We start from the raw sequence: 23,897 nt of genomic DNA, 5'->3' as shown, positions 1-23,897 counted from the left end.
GAGGATCAGTGTCCCACATGGAAGCTGTGCATCCTCAGATAATTTAATTTTCCCACGATCCTCTTCAAACCTAGCAAAGTTGGGTACTGGCCAAAGAGCATATAAACTGGCTGCAAGCCCAGGAACAAGAAGCACACTGGCTCTGCATGCTATGGGGGAAGCTGAAAACTAGACTACAGACTCTAGTCTGCAAGGGCTACCCAGCCCTGTAACTCCAGCAAGACAGGGGCCAAGAGCCCTGGAACTTAGTACCATGCCATGTAATAGTTCACGTGTACTGAGATTCAACAGTAGCCTCCTTAAATTGATAGTGGAGGTAAAGGTGAGCAGAAGAAAAGTCTGGAAAAAAGAGAGGGAGAAAGGAGACGAAACAGAATAATGTTCTCAAGACAGAGGCTCATCTCCACTGCTGCTCCTGAGGGACCAGGGCAAGGCAAAGATGCTGCCAGGGGCCTGGAAACACCAGCCTCCAGGAGCTCTGAGCTAATAAAGTGACATGAGACTCAAGAGCAGCTGAAAAGCAGCAAATGTCAGTGCCATTGGAAAGCAGTGCCACTGCACCTCAGGCTGCTGGGATCAGACAGGAAAAAAGAAAAACAAATGGCGCCCTTTGTCCGGCCTATTTCAGGCCCGACATCTTTTCGGGCTATTTCCACTCCCTTTTGGCTCCTTTGTATCTTCTGTCATCTTGTATCAGGTAGGGAAAGAAAAACAAAGGGGAGGAGGCCAAGCACAGCAGGTGAAGTGAGGTGTCTGCTGTGCCATGCTCCACTTTTTCCGCTTCCTGAGGGTGTGCTGATGCTTAAGTACAGTCCACTGACTGTCAGCAGTTGCCTCCTGCTTCCTGAATGATAGAATCGGAGCAATGACAGTTCAAGGCTGTTGCTGGATACAATGGGAGGAGGAAGATGTAGGACAGTATTAACCAGCTGCTATTACTAAAATGTGTTGGCTCTTAACACACAGAGGAACCAGATCCAATGAGTAAGATATGCTTTTTCCACAGCTCTCTTCTGGCTGTAGTTGGAAGGAAGACTGGCCTTCTGACTTAATTCTGACCTGGTTTTAATTAATTGTCATTACAGTTGCATTACAAATGCAGTTGTAACTGCAATTGCAATTGTACATGAACTTCCAGTTCATGAAAGCTGTACTAGTTAATGAGAGTTCCAATTACTACCCAGCCTGGACTCTGCAGTCAAATTAATTGCTGGCATAAGCAGTATTAAATGCAGAGGAAAAAATAAGTAAGAATTTTCCAAAACAATGATACATATATACACACACCTTGCAGCATGCCAGAAAATTCAAGCATGATTGTGGCTGTAAAGTTTGCAGTTCTGTTGCAGAATGTTAAAAAGTGCACTAATGATCTTGAAACACTGAGTGTTTTCAGATAAATAGATGGAATTACTGCCCACATTAAGACATGCTCTATCATAGCAAGGAATGTAATGCAAGGAATGATTACAACAATGAATAACAGTAATTCTGCTGTAACTGGGAAAAAAATCCCCACAAATCCACCCACTTTTCTGACTGTCTAAAAACAAGAGACTATGGGGATCTCGCTTTCTGTCTGGGTCTGACTAACGTGCAGCCTTCTCCACAGCAAGCATACATCTTTAGTAAACTTCCAATTAAAACCAAAGCAAAATTAGCTAAAGTTTGCTTCAATTCAATTTAGATTTTAAAGATTTTTAAAAAATATAATTGCAAATGATCTACCCAAAATAAAATCATAACCAAAGCAGTGCTCATAAAATAAAGGAGGAAAATTAAATATGGTGACTACTGGACGTAGCAATTAAACTCGCTAAAATTTGAAGCAAACGTAAATGTGCAGATGAAAAGATCCAACTGGGTAAGCGAATCAGGTTCTTCACATTCACTTGTAGACACCATCCAGCCCTTGTATTGGGGAGGAGCACACTCTCCCTAGCTTTAGGGAGCAGATGAAGAATTGTCAGGATGTTGTCCTTGCCCACAAGGAGATCGTGGTTAGAAAAGAAGGGCGGCCAAGGGACTCTTGTCACAAGCAGCAAGCTCAACCTGTTGCACCACAGAGCCCTCCAACTAAGGGGAAAAGCCAGATTCCCCAATTTGCCCAGTGAGTGCTGTGCAGTAACCAAGCGCATCAGAGCTGAGCTCCCGCTTCTGTCAATACCTGCAATGACCTTTGAGGCCAGAAGGGCCCGCAGCCAGTGAAAAGTACGTTTGCGCTGAAGGTCTATGGGATAGTTGGCTCAAGTAGACAAAAAGGCAGTTGGTGAAAGCACTAGTGGCATGCTAACTAGACAAACTAGAGTGGGGAGTGACAGTGGCCAATTCTACCCTGGCAATCCATAAGACCCGAGGGAATGTGCTGAATGGTAACAGACTGCTGTGTTGCTGGATAGTCTATACTGGCCAGCCACTTAAAGCTGTATGACAGACTTCCCACCCAAACTAAAACTGCTTTGATTTTACTCCTTCTATTTCTCTTACTAAGGAAAAGAGATCAAGATTATGAATCTTACCTAAGAGTGATGTGAGCAGCGCCAGCAATGCGTCAGTATCTTCTCCAAAGCATGAGGTTGCACTTGTGATGTTTTCACTGTAGTTCCACAGGGTTTTGCATACCAAACAAGCCAGCTGCCAGTCAGCCGGCCCAAAGTCTCGTAAACAGTCAACTAACCTGCCATTATCAAACAAAAACAGCGTTTTGCTCCATGTAGTTTTCTCCTGAGCCTTTCAAAATTGAGGCAGTCTGGAAATGTACGCAGACTCCACGAAAGTTTGCAGGAAAATTCTACATTAATAAACTCAAGATGCTACTTTCTTCCTCAGTAACTTCCCCCTTTTCATTTACTCTAGTTCCCGAAGGATGGGGACATGCCTTTTGTCTATACGTACGTGCGTATTGCATATTGCAATGCGAGCCGAACTATATGAGGCACCAAGAATTCATCTGGAAAAGATGGTATGAATGCAGAAATAGCTTCAGTCAGAATGTCCAGCTTATTACACATCAGAGGATCCGACCAGAAGACAAATCCAAAGAAATTTGCTACTTCCATGACTCACAGAATTACCTCTCACATTCAGTGAAGTTTGACTATTTTGCTGATCTTGCCCCTTCTTGTATTTCTTCAGCCTGCACTCCCAATGGACTCCTCTCAGAAATGCCAGTTTTATTAAGGACCGTTAGGTTCTTAACCTTTCTTCTAACCTCACTTCCTTGCAGATATCAAATGCAGGCTAGATCAAAAGCAGGACTCTGAAATTAAGCTATAACTTTTCTACCTGCACCAGCTTATGTACGTAGCTATCCAGACTTCCCATTACCAAACAGCAGTGGTCACAAGTCCTGGGGCAGCAGAAGTAAATGCTGTTTTTCACCTGCTGTCCCTAGTGACCTCTCATAGTAATCCTTCACTGCTGTTCTCTTCCCCAACTCTGTGACCCCTTCTTTCCCTCACTTCTCTACTTCACTGTGAGATTTATAATCTGGTGATTAGTAAAGGGAACATGGGATAACTATTACATTCAGGTATGGCTGAAAATAGCAGTAATTGAAAAGCAACCAAAAAGAGGTTTGCTTTTTCTCTCTTCTCTGAAGGCAGTCATTTTGGAAGACTGGGAGACATCTAATGAAAAGCCAAAAGAACATGCCCTGATTTTTTTAAGTTTAACCCTCTGATGAGACTAAGTCCATGTTTTATTAGGGTCACTATATATTGGTACAATAACCTCATTTCCAAAAATCCAGAGCTGGTTTGGCACAGTCAGGATGACCTCCTTAACAATCACTTCCAAATTGTCTAGATTTATTCCATACTGTTACTGTTTTTCCTTCCCTCTTCACAAATTTTCAGAGAATATAGAAAACTCTATATTCTATATGATTCTGTATTCCACAGAATATTCTACATTCTATATAACAGAAATTCTATGTAATAGAAATTTATCATATTTATTATTCAATTTGCCTGTAACTTATTTTTATTCTTCTTTTTCAGATTTGTATTTTGTCAGTTAACTAGAACATGGGAAGGAAGGCGGAGAAGACTATGTGTTGTTTACATTGTATAAATAATTATATGATGTATGAACAGGAAAGCATTTCAAAGGCATATTGTTTCATAAACGTGGGCTGTATCAACTGCTTTACAAGCATAAGAACATGATCTTTCCTGTTGCTCCAATTAAGCTGGATCCGCTATTATCTGAACATCAAAGCCACAAGTGATGCATCCACAGTGGTTTTTCAAGATTTAATACCACTTATACTAAGTGCCTTAAACTTGAACTCTCAGAGAGAGGAGTCTCAGGAGCTATTTATTCTCTGCTGAGCACAGCTACATCAGACAGTTCTCCCTGCAGTACTAAGTAGTTACAAAAATTGCAAGAGACCATGTGGGGTATCATAGTTCCTGAAGTAATCCTCACACTTAGAACAGATACATACTAACAGTGCCTATTAACTGCAGCCCACATAGGATCCAGTTAGGTCAAGCATAAGCAGCTATTGCAGAGCCATGCCTTAGTCGCTTTGTTGTGTGGTACTCTCCTCTGCTGTGTGTATCAGGAGGATCTTTGGAAAATTATTCTATGGTGCTTGGCTCTGCAGTAGGCTAAACCACTGTAATGCTTTTGCAAAAAACATGAGAAAGTACGAAAGACTTTTTCTTGAAGAACATCAGATGTTGAATATCTATAAAGTATGTACCCTTATTACAAGTTATTGGCTACAATTAAAAAAAAAAAAAAGACTCTGATTGAAGCTCTTTGGCCAAACTACTGGAACTTGCCTTTTTTGTAAGCATAATCAGGAACTTACTTTCCAATTCCTCCTTCTTCCATAAGAAGATCTCGCTTGTTCTTAACTACTGTGAGATTGAGCAGAACTCCACAGGCAGAAAAACAGACATCTTCGTTCTTTGCATCAAGTAAAGCAATCATGAATTTGTATACTGGAGGAAACAATATTATTGGGATGATGGATTTATCACACACGTGGCATTACAATCTAGTTATTAAACATGTATGCTTAGAAAGCAGTCAAATGCAAGGATACCCTTGCTGATGCGGAACTCAGTAGGCAGCGGAAGGCAATCCCAGCAAGGGAGTCAGTCTTGCCTAATGGAGGGGCAGCCTCTCAGCTCTCCCTGAGCTTGGCACACTGACACCATGGTCTTTCCCAGGTAGAAAATCCAGTCCTTTGACAGAGACAGCTCATCAGCAACCACCTACTAAGTGTCAGTTCTCCGTCTGCAGATACCTTCTCCTCAAAAAGTGGTGATACGTGCACCCCTGAAAGAAGGGGTTGTATATTGTGGCGTATCACCTCACTTTCAGCACTGACAAGTAGATACTAAAAAAAATGTACAGTGAACTGGTGTTTAATTAAACTTATGACACACCTTCTGTGAATAGCAAGGGGTTGCTGTTTTTCCCAAAGCTCTTTAGACATCCAAAGGAAAAAGACTTGAGAAGACTTGTATCCTACTTCACCCAGAGGCAAATAGGAGGTCTCTTTGTCGAGGCAGTCAAACATCTTAAATGCATGTTACAAAATGCTAACAAGCTGTCGAACATGGGAATCAAAAGCCTGTGATTATGAAACTAAATGAGAATTTAGTTGGCTTTTCATTTTATATCTTACCACTACTAACCTGTAGGATTTCAAAAACTGAAGGAGTGAAGGGAAATTTCAAAATTATAATCTTTAGGAAAAGCAGTTTTTGTAGTATTTACCTTTGTGAAGGGACACCACGGCATATCTTTCCTATTCCAATATCTCCATTTTAACGAAACTGAAATAAAATTGTGTTTATAATGACTACTTCTGGATTCTAGCACTTGCCTAATTTGCAAAACCTCAGAGAATACTGCTTCTACCCTTTAACTGAGACAGCTTATTAACAATCTTTCCTATTTAGAACTATGGACATTTAAAAACAGGACTCCTACAAATGTAAAAGTAACTCACTCTTTTTCTGTATGATGAAGTCACAGATCTCATGATCCTGGGAAAGATTGCCAAAGACTCTGACAGCCTCCACAATTCCATCCATATTGTTGCTCATTAACAGCTTTAAAAGCACTATTGGTTTGCACAGAAATGAAATAAAAACAATTACTTGTATATCACAAACATGTGCTTGGCTTTTTATCAGTAAATATCAGAACGCAAGAAGCAACCGCAATAAATGTAATAAATGGGAACAGTTATCTAACTGCTGGTTGCAGTGAAGGGGGTGAGCAGATGGTAGAACAAGAGCTAAATTGTGTCGAGCTTTGAAGATGAGACAAATAGCTCCAAGACCGGGCTAAATGCAAAGGAACAAATGAGGAGTTACGAAGATAGCCTCAGCACAGTTATAATAATGGGAGCCAGTTTTGCTATACAGTTTTGAGTGGGCTCATGTGAAAATCCAGGAAGACAAAGAAAAAAAAAAAGCTGTAATATATAAGAGAATTGATTTAGATCCTGAACAGATGGTCTTATGGTGGGATGTCTCCTAAAATTCAAATTATTTTCTGACATTAGCTCTATTTTCTCTCAGCACTGCTGTAACAAGCAAACACATTTTCTCTGAACAGCTACTTAATATTGCCCTGGGTCTGAAGCATTTACTTACTTGCTGCTTTCCTGCTTAGCAGTTTCACATATGATTAGCTACTTCAGCAGATAGAATGAGACCTTGAGCATTTCCCAGGAAGAGCTACCATCACGTAGGTTTTCGGTGCAAGGCAAAGAGCGATATTACAGAAGTTACATTTATCAGTCTTCTGTGAGTATGAAGTGAACCACTGAAATCAGTCCATCATATAAAGGACTCAAATCAGTGAACCCTTAACGCTTCTACCACAGAAAAGTGAGAGAAAAAAAAGAAGTCGAAAAAAGAGGTTGGCTTCATTCCCATTACTTCCACCTTTGAATATTGTGGCTCCTGAGGGAACCGGCGGATTAAATTGCTAAGCCACTATCCATCATATTTGAGAAGTTGCGGCAGTCTGGTGAAGTACTCACTGACTGGAAAAGGGGAAACATAACCCCTGTTTTCAAAAAGGGAAAAAAGGAAGACCCGGGGAACTACAGGCCAGTTAGTCTCACCTCTGTGCCCAGAAAGATCATGGAGCAGAGCCTCCTAGAAAGTATGCTAAGGCACATGGAAAATAAGGAGGTGACAGACAACATGGCTTCACTAAGAACAAATTATGCTTGACAAATTTGGTGGTCTTCTACGACACGGTTACAGCATTGGTGGATAAGGGAAGAGCGACTGACATCATCTATCTGAACTTGTGCAAAGTGTTTGAAACTGTCCTGCATGACATCCTTATCTCTAAATTGGAGAGACATGGATTTGACAGATAGACCACTCGGTGGATAAAGAATTAGCTGGAATGGACACACTCAGAGTTGCGGTCAACAGCTCGATGTCCAAGTGGAGACCAGTGACGAGTGGTGTTCCTCTGGAGTTGGTATTTGGACCGGTGCTGTTTAACATCTTTGTTGGTGGCATGGACAGTGGGATTGAGTGCACCCCCAGCAAGTTTGCCGATGACACCAAGCGGTGTGGGGCCGTTAACACACTGCAGGGAAGGGATACCATCCAGTGGGACCTGGAGAAGCTCAAGGAATGGGCCCATGTGAACCTCATGAGGTTCAACAAGGCCAAGTACAATGTCCTGCACATGGATCAGGCCGATCCCAAGCACAAATATAGGCTGGGTGGAGAACGGATTGAGAGCTGCCCTGAAGAGAAGGACCTGAGGGTGTTGGCTGACGAGAAGCTCAACATGACCCAGCAATACAGTTGCATACAGTTGGCTTTCCGGGCTGCATCCAAAGAAGCGTGGCCAGCAGACCAAGGGAGATGATTCTCCCCCTCTACTCCGCTCTGGTGAGACCCCACCTGGAGTCCTGTGTCCAGCTCTGGGGCCCCCAACATAAGAAGTACATGGACCTGTTGGATCGAGTCCAGAGGAGGGCCACGAAGATGATCAGAGGGCTGGAGCACCTCTCCTATGAAGACAGGCTGAGGGAGTTGGAGTTGTTCAGCCTGGAGAAGAGAAGGCTCCAGGGAGACCTTACTGCAGCCTTCCAGTACCTGAAGGGGGCCTACAAGAAAGCTGGAGAGGAACTTTTTACAAGGGCATGTAGTTTACATTTACAAGGGCAAAGGGAAAATGGCTTTAAACTGAAAGAGGGTAAAATTTAAATTAAATATAAGGAAGAAATTCATCATTATAAGGGTGGTGAGATAGTGGAACAGGTTGCCCAGAACTGTGTACGCCTCATCCCTGGAAGTGTTAAAGGGCAGACTGGATGGGGCTTTCAGCACCCTGGTCTTGTGGCAGGTGTCCCTGTCCATGGCAGGGAGGTTGGAACTAGGTGATCTGTAAGGTCCCTTCCAACTCAAATCATTCTATGATTCTATGAACGTGCCTTGAACTTGTCTTAAAGAGCTATCTGAAATGATTATTTTTTGTCTTTGGGATCCACCACTTTTATCAAACAGCAAGTATTCTCAAAATGTCTCCCGGAGGAGGAAGCCTGCTGGTCTTCCATCAAGAGGTTTTCTCTCTTCTCAGTTCAGGCAGAGGAAAGGTGATGGGACTGGTTCTACATGCTAACAATATGAGAGGGAGAGCAAATGGGACAGGCAGATAAGTAATTTGTTTCCACATTTCTCCAACTAGCAGTGAGAGACAGCTGGCTTATGGGTGATAAAATTACTTGTGACAGAACAGCAGAACTGTTACCTAGAGAGAATATGATGTCAGCCAGGCAGGGCACTAGGATGACAGCCAGAATATTTTTTCTACCCCTCATTCTACCTGTTGTGTAAACTTCAGGCACCATCCCTCCCCCATGCCTTGTCTATTTAGAGAGAAAGGTATGCAAGATATAGACTCTCTACCTTTTGTGTAATATTAACACGAGTCCCAGAACTCAGATGCAGTTCCTACACATCAGTAAAATATGACTATTGTCCATACTGCCAGAGGGGAGAGAATGACACAACTCCTACACTGCTAGTGGATTTATAAGCCAGAAACAGACATAAATCAGATTTTGCAGGTCTAGAAGGCACTAAGAAGGGAAAAAAAAAAAAAATTTCTTACCATACTCTGATTAAGAAGTAAAAAGCAGCATGATTATTTTGGCTTAGGCGTATGGATTTTGAGCAAGCCTAGCAAAAACTGCTAAACAGAAAACAATATGGCAAATTCCTTTGGGGAGGAAAAGAAGGGGTTTTGTCAACAGCCTAACTATTTTCACACAAGTCATATAATTATGTTCCAAAACAATGAGAAATCATTATGGAAATAATTTATCCCTATGAACTTTAAATTCCTGCAATTTGATACCACAAAACACTATCAGTGTCTTTATTTTCTGTAGTATCAAAATATAGCATGAATAACTTCCACTTTCAAAAAGCTATACAAAAAGTACTAGTTTAAAAGTCCTTACTTTCAGCAATGTGTAGCTTCTTGTCTTGAACAGCAGAGCTCTCCACTTTATAGTAGGATAAATTGTTGATTGTTGTTGCAGCATTGATGACCAACTCCTCACAGTCATCAACTGACTTGTATTCTGAGAGTAAAAAAAAAAAAACAAACCCCAACCTTATGCATATGTAGATACACACATGCACATGAGCAACTTAGCAGTGCGCTATATCTCAGAAGCAAACTGAATCATAGTTTACAGGGCCGCAATTACAGACAACCATTCTGTATTCAGTAACATGGCAGAAGCTAACAGGAGCAGCTGATCCAAAAATGGCAATACAAAGTCACTCTTTGCAACTCTTCATCTACAGAAATCATTGTGACTAAGGCAACATGGTTTAAAATCTAGTAAGTTAAGACATTTTACAGATCCTATCTGCTGTTTTAAGATGGAACTGAGGAGAATCCACATGCAGAAATAGGCCTGTGTGATAGATACAGAGAAATGCCAATACTGAAATGTCAGGTACCATGAAAAATTGAAAAAAAAAAGAAAGGCTTCTTTAACAATATTTGAAAGATTCTCTCTCAGAGTTCCTGACAGAATGCTAACCAGTGCAAAATTACACCACCAAGTCTGAAAATTGTGTATACCTATTTATGTGAGGTTTCTGGCCTCAGAAACCAAGAGTGAAGGAAATAAGAGGGGTAAGTTCATAGGGAGATCTAACATTTTGTACCAAACTAACTGATACAGTGCTCAGGAAGAGGGGAGGGTGGCAGAGAGAAGCTTTGAGGCTTGAAAGCACTTACACAACGGTTAAGAGAGTTCCAACCCCGGAAGCTCCTACAGGACTTAAGACAGAACGGACGAAGTTGTGAGTCTGCCTTCTCTAATCCCCCATGGCTGGTGGGTAAGACCGGTAAGCTAGCATGTAATCAGCTTGATTGTCTTTACATAGTATTTAATGTTCTCATCACACACTAAAATATACTGGAGTTCTTTGAAATGTATCTTGTCACAACTAAACTCTGTTATGGAGAGAACAGACTGCCCCGTCCTAGCCTGTAATTAGATTTACAAAGGGATCAGTAAATGGTAAAGGAACTGCAGTACTAAGCCTCCATTTGCAGGGAAAGGGACACTCCCATCCACCTGAAAGTGATAAAGCTTAAAAATTTGAAAAACTAAGAGGAAGTTTTTTGATGAGGCTGAAAGTTATGGGTGGAGGGAACAAAAAGAATACTTAATCCAAAACAGTCACAAAACCTGCAAAACCTAAAACAAAACAACGCCACCACCAAACACGTTTGTAGCACCTTACAAGAACAGACCTCCCTTATATGTGAGCTCTCAGTGAGATATATTTAAAATAAAATTAGTTTCCATATCCTTAATGATCATATCTGCAAATCTTATCACTGAATGAAACACTTATACGTCTTTCTCCAGACATTAGAATGTCAGCAATGCTTCCACTGTCTCAAACAGGCTTTCTACATAAAACAGTTAATGAATATCAGCAGAATGGCTTTGTTATTTTAGCAATGGAACCAATTTAGTTATGGCTCAATCTAGGTAAGAAGGTTAAATAGGAAAAATCTAAACTCTCCTTACAGGCTGAACAAAGTTAACACACACAACATAGATTTTATTACCTAGTACTGTAACAAGTAATTCTACAATACGATGGGCAGCTGCCAGAGCTGGTCCTACATTGGGATGAATGGAGAGATTGGCCACCACTCTTATCAGTTTTATCAGAACATCTTCTGCTTCTGAAGAATGCTTTGGGTGTTTTTTTTCTTCCCCTCTTCTTTCATGGGACCATTTCTGTGCATGCAAATCAAGTTCATGGTAGGTTTGGAATAATGATATTAAGGTGTTAACACTTCCTCTTTCTTTAAAAAATTGCTCACGGGCCTGGTTATTGTTTTCTGTTAAATTACCAAGAATGAAGATGATACGGATAACCAAATCCTGCAATAAAATAAATAAACCATATTACACAAAAAACATCAGGAGCTATTAGCTGCTTAAAAAGAAGATAATACTTAATTTGCTTCACAATCCAGTTAATAGCAGGTCCAGAACATCTGAAGGAATGCCAAATACAGCAACTAGAAATAATTTTTTATGCTACTATTTTTCATAACCCAGTTTACAGAAGAAATAAAAAACAGCTGACAAAACTACTATAGCATTGCGGTAATTACTAATGGGATATACTTAGCATAGGTCGTCTATTTTTACCAAGCCCACAATAATCTTAAAACATCTTAAACCAGCACTTTATATAACTAGAATAAACATATGGGCCAGAGTTTACTAATCATTCAAGTACACAAATGTCAGCTGTGATGGCCAAAGACCACTACCTTCTCTTTTTTAGGACTGTTACCCCCATTGTAGAGGTTAAACTACTTCCCCTTGATTTGTTACTGTTAAATCCTTGTTAGCTCTTACTCATTTCCTTGTTAAGTCCAATTGCTTATAAATAGATTAATTATTTGTTCCAGATTTTTACCGGAACTATAATCAAAACTGACCAGTCTGTTATTCCCCAATTCCTCCTTTCTCCCTTTAAAGACAGGTGCCCTACAGCCTTACCATCCTACATAACCTTTCAAGAATCCCAGAGATATTAGCGCTTTCTGTCCTTCTTAAACACCAAAGGGTAAATTTCATCAGGCCTAGCTGCTTTGAAGACACTTAGATATGCTCCAGCTCATTTTTCAGTAATAAAAGAACTCAGGCTGAAGCAGAGATCGTTTGATCATACTTGACCCTTTCAGAAAAAGAAGCAAAAAAAAGGCATTCCACACTGCACTATTGGCAGTGGCATCTGTCAGTAATTCTCACCTCTTTCTGAACACTGAAGCGATTATTTCCTTGTTGTCCTCCCGCTATTAACTATAGAAAGTTTTGTTTCTTTTTATGCCCCTTTCTAGGTGCATCTCATTTTGTGCTTTGTTTTTCTGATTTTGATTTTACATGTTCTTGCTACCCTTTTATTCTTACCATTGCTAAATGAGACCTGCTTTCTATTTTTATGCGGTATCTTGAGATTTTATGATTTAACCAAGTTGCTCTCTTAAAGCACTTTCTGTCCCTGCCCTTCAGTGGGATATGGAATTACATCTCTCGTTGCTTCATTTTGGACATTCTGAGAAAGCCTTTTTTTGGCAAGACTAGTGGATCCTAACTGATCAACAACATCCCTATCTTTTTCTTATCCATCTGTAGGGAAGAAGAAAAAAAATAATTTCTGAAGGTATGAACTAACCCAAGTGTAAACTAATTAAAATATCTGCCTCTGCCATTTGCATCAAAACCTACTCATTTCCAAAAAGAAAAGTCCAGAGCTTTACCTTAACAGCACAGGTAAAGTAACAGCTTTTCTTCAAGTACAGCACAGCCGTCTACCCTTCGATGCTAAACTGCTGTACTTACACCAGCCTAGAACTTTGCTAAACAATTTACATGCTGGTTTTCTACCAATATAATAATTACATTCACAGATATTCTGATCCTCCCTGGTATTAACAACATGAATCCTTCTTTCATACATGCCTTCATCAATAAGTTTGAGGTCTTAAGCCTTTGCCACAAGACATTGGCAATAACATCCTCTTACGGTCAAGAAGATGAATGCTATCCCTGAATATGAGAATCTCCTAAGTGAGGAACAGGGTCTTGCAACGATGTATTTAATACGATTACCCCACAGAACCCACTTCAACTTTTTTTTTACTAGGCAGCATATTTTTGCTAGCATCTAAATGTCATCAAGACAAATTTTTATCAACATTCCTACTGACTAACCACTAAGAGCTTTCACCTTTGCTGGCACAACCCCCAATTCACAGAGGCTGTAAGAATTTGAAACAAACAACTGATGAATCAGAAGAGAGAACTGAAAAAAGCAGGCAGTCTAGTTTGACTCGTTTATATTGACTTTCTAATTTTGGTCAAAACAGTATCAGCCCGGCAACAGCTCTACCCAATCAGAAAACAGACAAACAGGTACCGTACAGCAATCAACTGATATTTTGAGAAGTGTGATCTCAACTGCGCTTTCCACCTACAGGCTAGCAAAACAAACTTATACTTCTTTTTAGCTAAGCACATCTGGTTTTAATAGCATATTGCCAAAGTTTCATTATCTTCCAGTGAAAATTTAACTAGTGGAGTCAAAGAGAAAAGCTGGTACAACTTCTCCGGAGTAGCATAATACTCTAGGGTTAATATTATTTTTGGCTATATTTTTCTTAAACGTTCACGGCGTAAGCACTGACAGAGTAAGAAACACCAGCTTAGAATTGCTGTGTAAAGAAATACATGTAAAGATGAATGGCATTTTGAAACTGCTTGCAAAACTAAACCTGTACAAGGCCCATGGGCCTTTTGGTACATAACAAAAAAAAATCACTATAATAAATGAAATTATTATGCATCTCCAAATGTTTGGAGTATTAACTGCATATGGAATTTCAGACATTCTTGCACACTTACAGAAAAATTACTTACTGGTCATTTATCAGATTAATTTATATAATATGATAAAAGATAGGAATTACACTCAGTTTTTTCATCTTTTTAAAACAAGGTATTCATATGAGACATGCTGTCCACAGAGTGTACCCAAACCAGACTGGAAGATTATATATGAGACCACACAGCTTCACTTATACAAACAAATTTGAAGAAACATAGAAAGAAAAGCTTGAAAAGGAGAACTGATTTTTTTCTTTGCTTCCAATCTATGAAGAAACTGGTTTTTGCTGGTTTTTTTTTTTTTTTAAGTGGTAATGGCACCACATACTCCGTCAGCACTTAAATCCTATTTTTCTGACAACCAGAACCATATGCCTTTGATCACTGACAGGAAAGATTTCTTTGCTTATCTACTTCTAAAAATCTATTCCTTGCACTGCCCTAGTAGCAAAGGTACCCAATGTACTAGCTGAGTCACAGAACTTCACAGCAGTTTATCTTGGCAATTAAAATGTACCTGCCTTTCAGTGTAAAGCATGATGAACAGAGGTACAAATAGTACAGGTTTACTTATCAGTAAGAAAGGAAAGCCAGTTAGGTCAGTAATTTCTAACTAGAACAAGATAAATAAGGCAGGGGAGTCCATTCTGGAGTTTGTACACATTGGCCAAGTACCTGTTAGTCTGTTTGGTATCTGGACCCTCAGAAGGGGAGAGGTAGTATGAAAAAAATTCAGATGCCAGCAGCTGGGTTCCTATTGAATCTCCAGCTGTAAATGAAATGTGCTTTCTGTGTTACACAAACTTGAATGGAGGTAGTCAAAATTCTACCACCTGCCCAGCAGTATGTACTTCTTCTAAGGCTCATTCAAATCTAATTTATCCTTCATTTCCAAATCTGTATTTCTGCTTTATTATGTACCTTCGAAAGAAAATTTAAGACTTTTATTTGCAGAGTCTGATAGTCTACTTATAGACAAAATAACAGTAATTATGCCATCCTGGAGCTAATCTCTTCCAAACACAGTAAGGATTCATCTTGAAGTGACATTCTGGCTGTGAAAATTCCTGGTCAAACCCAGAAATACAACTGACCCAAAATGAAACTCAGTTTAAAGAAGGGGGAAAAAAAAAAAAGGTGGTGGTGGGAAAATACCCTGGAAGTATCAAAAGCAAATGAAGAAGTTCTTGACTGAGGGACTTGAAATAAGGAGAATTATTTCTCCTTACAGAGAGGAGAGGCTTTGCCACAGTGATAGCAGGGAGTACTTTGTCAGTAAAGAGGGAATCTCCTTCCCCTGCAAATATGAATGCATTTGAGGAAAAGGAGAGCCAATAGAAGAATGTGTTTATATTTCTGTGTATCACATGCCATGGGACCCTAAACAATAATTTCTACATCTGAAAATCTGATCGGTTCAGGTAGACTTTTCAGAAAAGGTTTCATTTGCACTTTGTCCCTTTTAGCAATGAAGAACTCAAGAACTCGTGTCCCTTAGGTTTGTTGGTGGACAGCTGGAGATCTGGGAAAGGTAATGAAGAAAGTCAAGCACACTGTCACCAGAACATTTGGTGAAAAGCAGTGTGCACTCTCTAACAAAAAACATTTCAGAAATCATGCATTGAAAAAAAAGTTGAAAACCATATCCCCCATCGTATTGCTCCAATGACTACTGATCTCCCCAGTTAAAATATTTTTTCTTATTACTAGTTTACATTTTTACAGCTTCAGCCACTACTTCTTATTATCTCTTTTTTCCTAGACTAAAGGATGGTCCACTAACAGAATAGAGTCTGCATAAGGAAGACATTTAACAGGCAACTTGCTCATGGTCTGACCTTTGTGGTTATTCAAATTTATCAGCAGGGAAATTCCTTCAGAGTTGTCAGAATATTTATCCTAAAATGGATACTTCCTTACTGAAAAAAAATGTTAATTCAGAGAGAAAGAATGATCAGTTGTGAATATGCATATGCACACACAAAACATAGGAGAAAAATCAATTACTATATCCCCTTCATAGCTTTTTTTAATTGTCCAAGGCACTATTATACCGTTAGGCTAGAGGGAAGAGGAATACAAATGAAAATATGTATTTGCCAATGTAGGAGAAGAGAACCACATGATCTGTGTAAGTTCTTCATAGGGTTACCCTGACAAGCATTTCAGCAGAACCAGTGGTAAACAGCACCCACTCTCCTTTCCATTCACAGTTTGGTTCCTTTCCCATATTGGTTCCTCAGTATTTGTGAACCAGAACCTACTTGTGTGGCTGTTCAACAAACTAGACTGGAAAGCAATGCAGGTGATAATGCAGCAAAGGACTGGGGTTCTTTTTTTTGGTTTTAAGGTTATTGGAAGCTGGATCAGTTTTGTGACCTGATGCATCACACTGCTGTCCTCAGCTCAAATGAGGGATGGCACAGAAGGGAAAAGTGAGTAAACAAAGAACACTTACGTCAGCACTGATCACCATTTCTTTAGAGGCAAGATATGGATACAGAAATACCCCCCTACTAAAAATAAAAATAGTAATAATAAAAAAATCTTCAGTATCTCATAAGACTATGATGCCACTGAGCAGAGTATCAATAATCCTCTCTAAGCATTTAAGAGACAAACACATATATCTGAACTAAACATAGCTGCAGCATTAGATTCCATTGTTAAGAGCCTGTGGATGCTTTGGGTTATTACATAACTTACGTTATGTGACTGACTGAAACAGACAGATAGTGGGTTCCTGGGAGCTCGTCACAGAATTCTCCATAAGCCAACCAAAAAAAGAGCCAGGAAAGACAGTCACTGCATGCAGATAAGTCTTCGCCTAATAAATAAAGCCAGAAACAAAGTGGAGAAATCCTCTGCATTTATAGGTCCCATCTGTGACAACCTTCCCCACTGCAGCAATACGAAGAGCAAAAAGGACGTTCAACAGCCCTAAAAATGAGTCTTTTTCTTGGAGGGAGACAAGAAAATGTCTCACAAGCAGAAGCCTGTTTGCTCACTGAAGAATATAAACCAATTTGGGACCCGCTACCTGGCAGATGTATTTGGGAAGAAAGCTGGGCAGATCCAGGCACAGTGAATCCAATAAATGCAGACATGTCCTTAGAGAGAATGACAAGGCAACATCAGTCTATTCTTCACTTAATAAATCATTTCTGAGAAACGGATTGTTGAAACAAACAGGTAAAGCAGCGTGGAAATTATAATTCTAAATTAGTGCAGTTCTACTAGCTGATGCAAGACATGCAAAAATAAAAACAAATCCTTTCAAACATATCAGGACCAGGAACTCTGCCAGAATCTGCAGAACTAATTGATGATCAGGATAAAACAGGAGCATTCAGAGAAGAAAGTGTCATTGCAGAGAAGCTAAATGAGTTCTTTGCATTGATTCATGCCCACTGTGAAAGCAGCTGGGGAGATGTCAATGCTATAGCCTTCTCTGGGGAAGGCTCATCAGATGATCTGTACAAAACTGAAGTGATCACAAACAATTTTAGGGAAAAAACTGACAAAACAAACTAACAAATCACCAGGACCAGATAAACATTCAACAGTTCTAAAAGAACTAATTAATTAAATAGCTTAATTACTAACAGTGACGTGCAACCCCTCAAAACTACCTTGATGCCTATCATAGAATAGTTTGGGTTGGGAAGGGACCTTTAAAGGTCATCTAGCCCAACCCTCCTGCAGTGAGCAGGGACATCTTCAGCTAGATCAGGTTGCTCAGAGCCCCGTCCAACCTGACCTGGAATGCTTCCAGGGATGGGGCATCCACCACCTCTCTGGGAAACCTCTGCCAGTGCTTCACCAACCTCATTGTGAAAAATTTCTTCCTTGTATCTCGTCTAAATCTACCTGCTTTTACTTTAAAACTGTTACCCCTTGTTCTATCGCAACGGGCCCTGCTAAAAAGTCTGCCCCATCTTATAAGCCCCCTTGAAGTACCGAAAGGCTGCAATAAGGTGTCCATGGAGCCTTCTCCAGGCTGAACAACCCCAGCTCTCTCAGCCTGTCCTCATAGGAGAGGTGTTCCATCCCTCTGAGCATTTTTGTGGCCGGACCCGCTCCAAGAGGTCCATGTCTTTCCTGTGCTGAGGGCTCCAGAGCTGGACGCAGGACTCCAGGTGGGGTCTCACCAGAGCAGAGTCGAGGGGCAGAATCACCTCCCTCAACCTGCAGGCCACGCTGCTTTTGGTGCAGCCCAGGATATGGTTGGCCTTCTGGGCTGCAAGCGCACATTGCCGGGTCATGTTTAGCTTCTCATCAACCAATATCCTCAAGTCCTTCTTGTCAGGGCTGCTCTCAACCCCTTCATCCCCCAGTCTGTATTGATACCAGGGGTTGCCCTGACCCTGCACTTGGCCTTGTTGAATTTCATGAGGTTCATACAGGCCCATTCCTCAAGCTTGCCCAGGTCCCTCTGGATGGCATCCCATCCCTCAGGCATGTCAAGTGCACCAGTCAGCTTGGTGTCATCTGCAAACTTGCTGAGGGTGCACTTGACCCCACTGTCTATGTCACTGATGAAGATACTAAAGAGTACTAGTCCCAGTACGGACTCCTGTGGGACACTGCTTGTCACGGATCTCCATCTGGACCTTGAGCCACTAACTACTAATGTCCGTGCCTATGGACTGGAAGGGTAAAAACCATGAAATCTATTACTAGAAAAAGATCCAAGTGAGATTCAAGCCTGGTGTACCAGATAAATTAGAAGAAAACATAAAAAAGAACAATAGAATGAGTGGACATTTGGATAGATGCAATCAGCTTTAAGACTCCTAAGTCCTGACTTACAATTCTTGAGTTCTTTGAAGGGATCAACAAACATGCATAAAGGAGACCCATCTGACCCATGCGGCTTTCCAGGAGACTTTTGACAAAGTCACTCACTAAATCCTAGTGAAACTAAGCAGTCATGTCCTGGTATACATAAATGATTAGAGAATGGAAAACAGAGTAAATAAGCAGTTCCTGTAATAGTGGAAGATTACCAGCAGAGTTCCACAGGGTTCTATGCTGGGACCTGTTGTGTTCAACTTGTCCACAAACAACATGGTAAAGCAGGTGACAGCAGTGATATAGAAGAGTTTGCTGATGTCACTAAGATATTCAAAGTAGCAAAGATGAAGTCTGACTGAAGAGCAGAAAAAGGATTTGTAGTCACCTGGTAATAAAATAGCAGATGAAATTTAAATGCAGATAAACGTGAAATGATGCGTGTGGAAAAACACAGAACAGTCATACTTTCACATATAAAACTACAGCCTTTGAACCAAGCATAACCACTTGGAGAGCAATCTTGGGGTTAATGACAGGTTCCTCGTGGGGGTTTAATGCTTACAAGAGGTCAAGAAAGCAAATAAAATTTGGGGAATTCCTGGGAAATAAACTTGAGCAGGCATGCAAATCTATGATATGGCCTCATCTTAACTGCGTGCTTTGGTTTCCTCACCTCAAAAAAAGATACCAAGATGCAGGACTGTAAAAAGTTCCAAGAAAAGCAACACAGATGCACAATGGTATGGAACAGCCTCTATATCAGAAAGGACCAAGTAAGCAAGGACTCTTCAGCCTGGAAAACAGGTAACTTGAAGAGGATATGGTAAAGGTCTAGAAAGTCAGGAGTGTGCAATGAATGATTAGGCATTAAATATTCACCAGCTTTTCAATACCAGTACCAGAGGGAATCAATTACAGATACAGCAAAGGCCAAATTCAGAACAAGCAAAAGGAATTATTTGTGCAATGGCAACACCTTGCCAATGGATGTTTAAGATGTTAGAAGTTTACAGAGGGGAGACTGTAGAATTTCATAGAAAAGAAGTCTACTGAGGTTTATTTCATACATAGAGAGCCATAGCTGGCTGAAGAAGTTTCCAAACTGGAAAGAGCTGGAGGTTTGGTAAGTATACACAGGAAGTATCATACATGCTTGCTCTGTTTTTACTGTTCTCTAGGCATCTGATTTTCACCACTGCCAAGTATGGATAGTAGGCTGGATGCACCTTTCATGTGACCCAATGTGATTATTCTCTTGCTGAATAGGCAACTGCTGCATCCAGTGATGTCAGACACTTAACAAATGTTTCCTAATTAAAAGATTAGGCTACACTAAAGTATAAAGGGACTTTTCAATACAACAGGCACAAGATTTCTTCTATGCAAATTTTAGTATCACACCCTGTGTTTGTGCACTTAAGATTGAAAACAGACTCCCAGTTGTACACTGATAAAAGATTACACGGAAGCTGTCAGGGCCCCAAAAGGCCACCTAAGCTCAGGTAGCACCTGGCATACTGATAACAGCTACTGCCCTATTTAGGCACTCTCCCTATTCCAAAAGTATGGCCTCCTTGTGACTTATGACATTAACCACAGCCTGAAAAAGTCATCCATTTATATAGCTTATCTGAAATGCTCACAGGTGATAATGATCCTGGGAGAGGGGAACAGCATCTTGTTAAAGATTTCTGGAGATGGGCAAAAGACTACAATGCTGACTAGAAACAGAAGCATGCAAAGCTCATCCTGCAAGACAGAAGCTCTACAAGACTTCGGACAGCTTTTGCAGCTTCTGGCAGCCACCAAGGACTTTTTTGTTATTCCACACAAGTAAGCTCCAAAACCAACCACAAGTTAAATCAAACAGAACATGTACTTCAGATGCATAGAAAAGCACTGCTGAATTCCCCAGTCCTACCTTGCAGATCCATCTTTTCCAATCTTCTGTACTCCTTTCCTTACCTAAGACTATGACACATGGAATCTAGCAAGTCTTGCCAACTCAATTACCCCAAAAGTCTTTCTCACAGTTAAATCTCTACTCTCCCATTCCTTCTGACTCCTTTACCCAAGAGAGAAAATGAGCTGAGAGAAAAAAAAAAAGAGATGAAACTGCAGTGTGGTGAGAAAAGAGACTATTTGGGTGGCAGCTGTGGAATTCAGTGTGGTGTGGGAGCAAGTCATTAATCCTACTTCCAGTGATCACATTTTTATTTTCACAATATCTAAGGCTTATTTTAAAAGTCACAGTTATGAAAGCACTTGAGAAAGTCTCAGTGCTAGTCTTCTTTTGATTTTTCCCCAGTATCTTTCTAGCTGCCATGATTGCCAGTAAAAAAACCTGATCCCATGAACTTTGCACCCTGAAAATTCAGAAAACACACACACTTCCTTTCTTAACATATCAGTTCTTAGTCCTGAGGATTTTTAATGCTTTGAGTTAATACTGATTTATCCTCCTCTTTGCTGCTTCATCCCACAGCAAACAATTTTACTCACACTACTGTTACTTGTTTTCTTTTCAACACATACCAACTCACACTATAACTCACTAGCTGTCAGCATTTTAAAAGAAAGATTAGCAGTGCCAACTACACCTCAGGAAAAACATTTGCGCTCCTCACAGCTCAAGTGTTTATTATATACTACAGAAAAAGTAGTGCATTACATTATCCATGTCCCTCTTCTGGTTTCCACAGGGCTTCACTAAGCTGACAACTGACAGTTGCATGCTTGTTTAAAAACTGCAGTAAGAAATAATTATTCTGAAGACACTGCATAAATAATCATCACAGCATAATAACTAAGTTTTTTTTTAATACACAAGCTATTTCTTTACTAATTTGTATTTTGATAAAACAACTGACAGTTTAACACAAAAAGCAATGTTAATCTAGTGAAGAAAGATGTATTTCAGGACCACTTAATAAAGCAGACAAATGAGAAGCTAAATTCTGAACACTACCTGACAACAAAAAAATTTGAGTTTATATATGAGCCTACAATTCATTATGACACAAAGCTATTACCTCAGGAGCCTAGAAAAGTTCCCCTTAAAATGATGGATGAAGATTGAGAGGAAGATGTTACTCAATTTAAGCTCCTTATTCCCTGTCCCATTATTTCCTGAGTTTTTAATACCATGCTCACAAGGAAAAATAACTATGAATCTAGTAAAATACCATGCCTTTGATATTTCTCATATTATTTACATAGCATTTACATAGTGTTTTACTAAAGTATCTTTGAAGACTGTACAATGCAAGAGCAGCCTGAACCTAGAAATACTCAGATATGCTGCAAAAATGTTAATCGAAAGACATTTACAAGTATAGGAACAACTTTATCTTTTATCTTCCATGTGTATTATCACAGAAAACAGGGAGGCAGGTAAACAGGAAAGAAATTATTTTTCTATTTGGCAAGAGAAAAAATAGATTGTTCAGCATAGCCAATCTGGTTAGCTTCATTAACTGCCTTTAACAACAGCAGCACAAAAGACCTCCTTCCAACAATTCTCCAGGAATTACTAACCCTGGGATAAATTGTATAGGATAACTAAATGTCCTCAAACTAGTTTTGATGCTGGAGCAGCCAAGAAAGTTCCTTACTTTTAAGAATAATCTTAACATGATTTAATGTTCTATGTTTTGAAACCTTGTTCCACCTTTGAATTTGAACATCTGTGCTTTACATAAAAATTATTTTCTTCTCCAGTCTTACCTGGCAATAGAGCTGACTACTGGCCACTCTTACCAACATGGCAATCTTTAAAACTGCAATCCTGCTCCAAACTCCCAGGGCCTGGTGCTCCAGTAAACGTAGGAAAGACCGCTATGATATAGCGGGACAATATAGCAACACCTGGCTCTTGAAGTTCTAATGAAGCTGGTAGCAAGTATACTCTTATCATTTTACCTCATAATACGAGGCATTTTGACAAACTTGTAACCCTTATTTCCAGGTGAATGTTCCAAATGCGGTATTCTAGGCATATGGTTTTCTCTGGTAAGAGGAGACATATATTCCGATACCTTATCCAGTTATCAATGAACAAATTTTCCTCTGCTTTCAAATTGCTTAACTCTCAAAATTCACATGGATTTTGCAGGGGAGGACAGGAGAAATCCCAGCAATTTCCTACTATTAAATATTCAAATAAACTATTTGCTTCAAAAAGCATTTTTAAAACTAAGAAAAACAGTTAAGTACTCAAAGGACTGTTTCTACACATGCAAAGGATAGACAAGTTAATCAACTATCTGTCCTTTGTATTGCTTTGAATTTTTAATCTAAATGAAATAATTTCAATTATTTACTACTTAGAAATGCTGTCAACCATTTAAAATTTTTGTTTGGTAAATGCATGAAAGTAGGTCACTGAAAACAAGCGTACACACAATAATACACAGACATATCAGAGGATTAATATATAAAAATCAAGAGATGAAAAAACTGACCTGCTGCTTCTGGTATTTGTTTAGTAGTGCTAAAAATAAGATGTAACATCTGGAGCAGTCTGCTAAAACTGCACAGAAGTCCTTACAGGAGGAAAGTTTGCTACAAAGGTACAAAAAGAAAACATAAATGAATGAAAGTACAGATTTCCACATAAGACTTTTTTTTTTTTTAATCACTCTGTTTTTTCAACAAGGGAAACAAATGCCAATAGTTTGACTTCTAGTAGAGTCATACGCAGCTACCTCAGAGCACAACAGAAGTCTAGCTATCCTTGCCACAGTGAATTACTGGCAGAAGCGAACGTAAGGAGCTTCCCAACCTGCCTGCCATATGGGCATAGCACGCTAACACTAGCGGTTCTTAGCATCAAATGGGAGAACTGTAATTTCAAGATGACATGGGAAATCAGGAGAGGGAAGAAAAGGTCCCTTCCTAATGCACGTCTAGTAGAGCCCAGCAGCAGCACTAACAGAATACATCTCTCACCAGCAAATACGGAGAATGTGCCTTCTTGCAGTCACTATTTTATTTCTGCATATTCCCTAACAGCTGTTCCGGTCCTACACTGCCCACCTTGACCGTTACAGAAACAGATAATTGGACATGCTTTGGTCATACCAGAAATACTGCAATAACGAAACAAATTAGGATAACCTCTTACTTCCCATGTAGTGAAAACCAGGAA

At 39.9% G+C, this 23,897-nt stretch overlaps 1 protein-coding gene across 1 annotated transcript in view; it reads right to left on the bottom strand.

Annotated features, from left to right (window-relative positions):
• Positions 1–23,897, bottom strand: part of ARMC2 (armadillo repeat containing 2) — a gene marked incomplete at both ends in the record, with an annotated part of 62,342 nt that overhangs the window by 2,109 nt on the left and 36,336 nt on the right. Inside the window, 6 exons of the mRNA XM_081998049.1 lie at positions 2,520–2,677; positions 4,823–4,955; positions 5,975–6,088; positions 9,473–9,595; positions 11,113–11,434; positions 23,212–23,311. Of these exons, the coding sequence (XP_081854175.1) occupies positions 2,520–2,677; positions 4,823–4,955; positions 5,975–6,088; positions 9,473–9,595; positions 11,113–11,434; positions 23,212–23,311 (950 nt within the window). The remainder of the gene's footprint in view (positions 1–2,519; positions 2,678–4,822; positions 4,956–5,974; positions 6,089–9,472; positions 9,596–11,112; positions 11,435–23,211; positions 23,312–23,897) is intronic.

Source organism: Phaethon aethereus (genome assembly GCF_964289735.1).
Source record: "Phaethon aethereus genome assembly, chromosome: 3".
Taxonomy (NCBI): domain Eukaryota; kingdom Metazoa; phylum Chordata; class Aves; order Phaethontiformes; family Phaethontidae; genus Phaethon; species Phaethon aethereus.
Note: the sequence above shows the minus strand (reverse complement) of the source record. Positions and strands in the feature narration are given on the sequence as shown.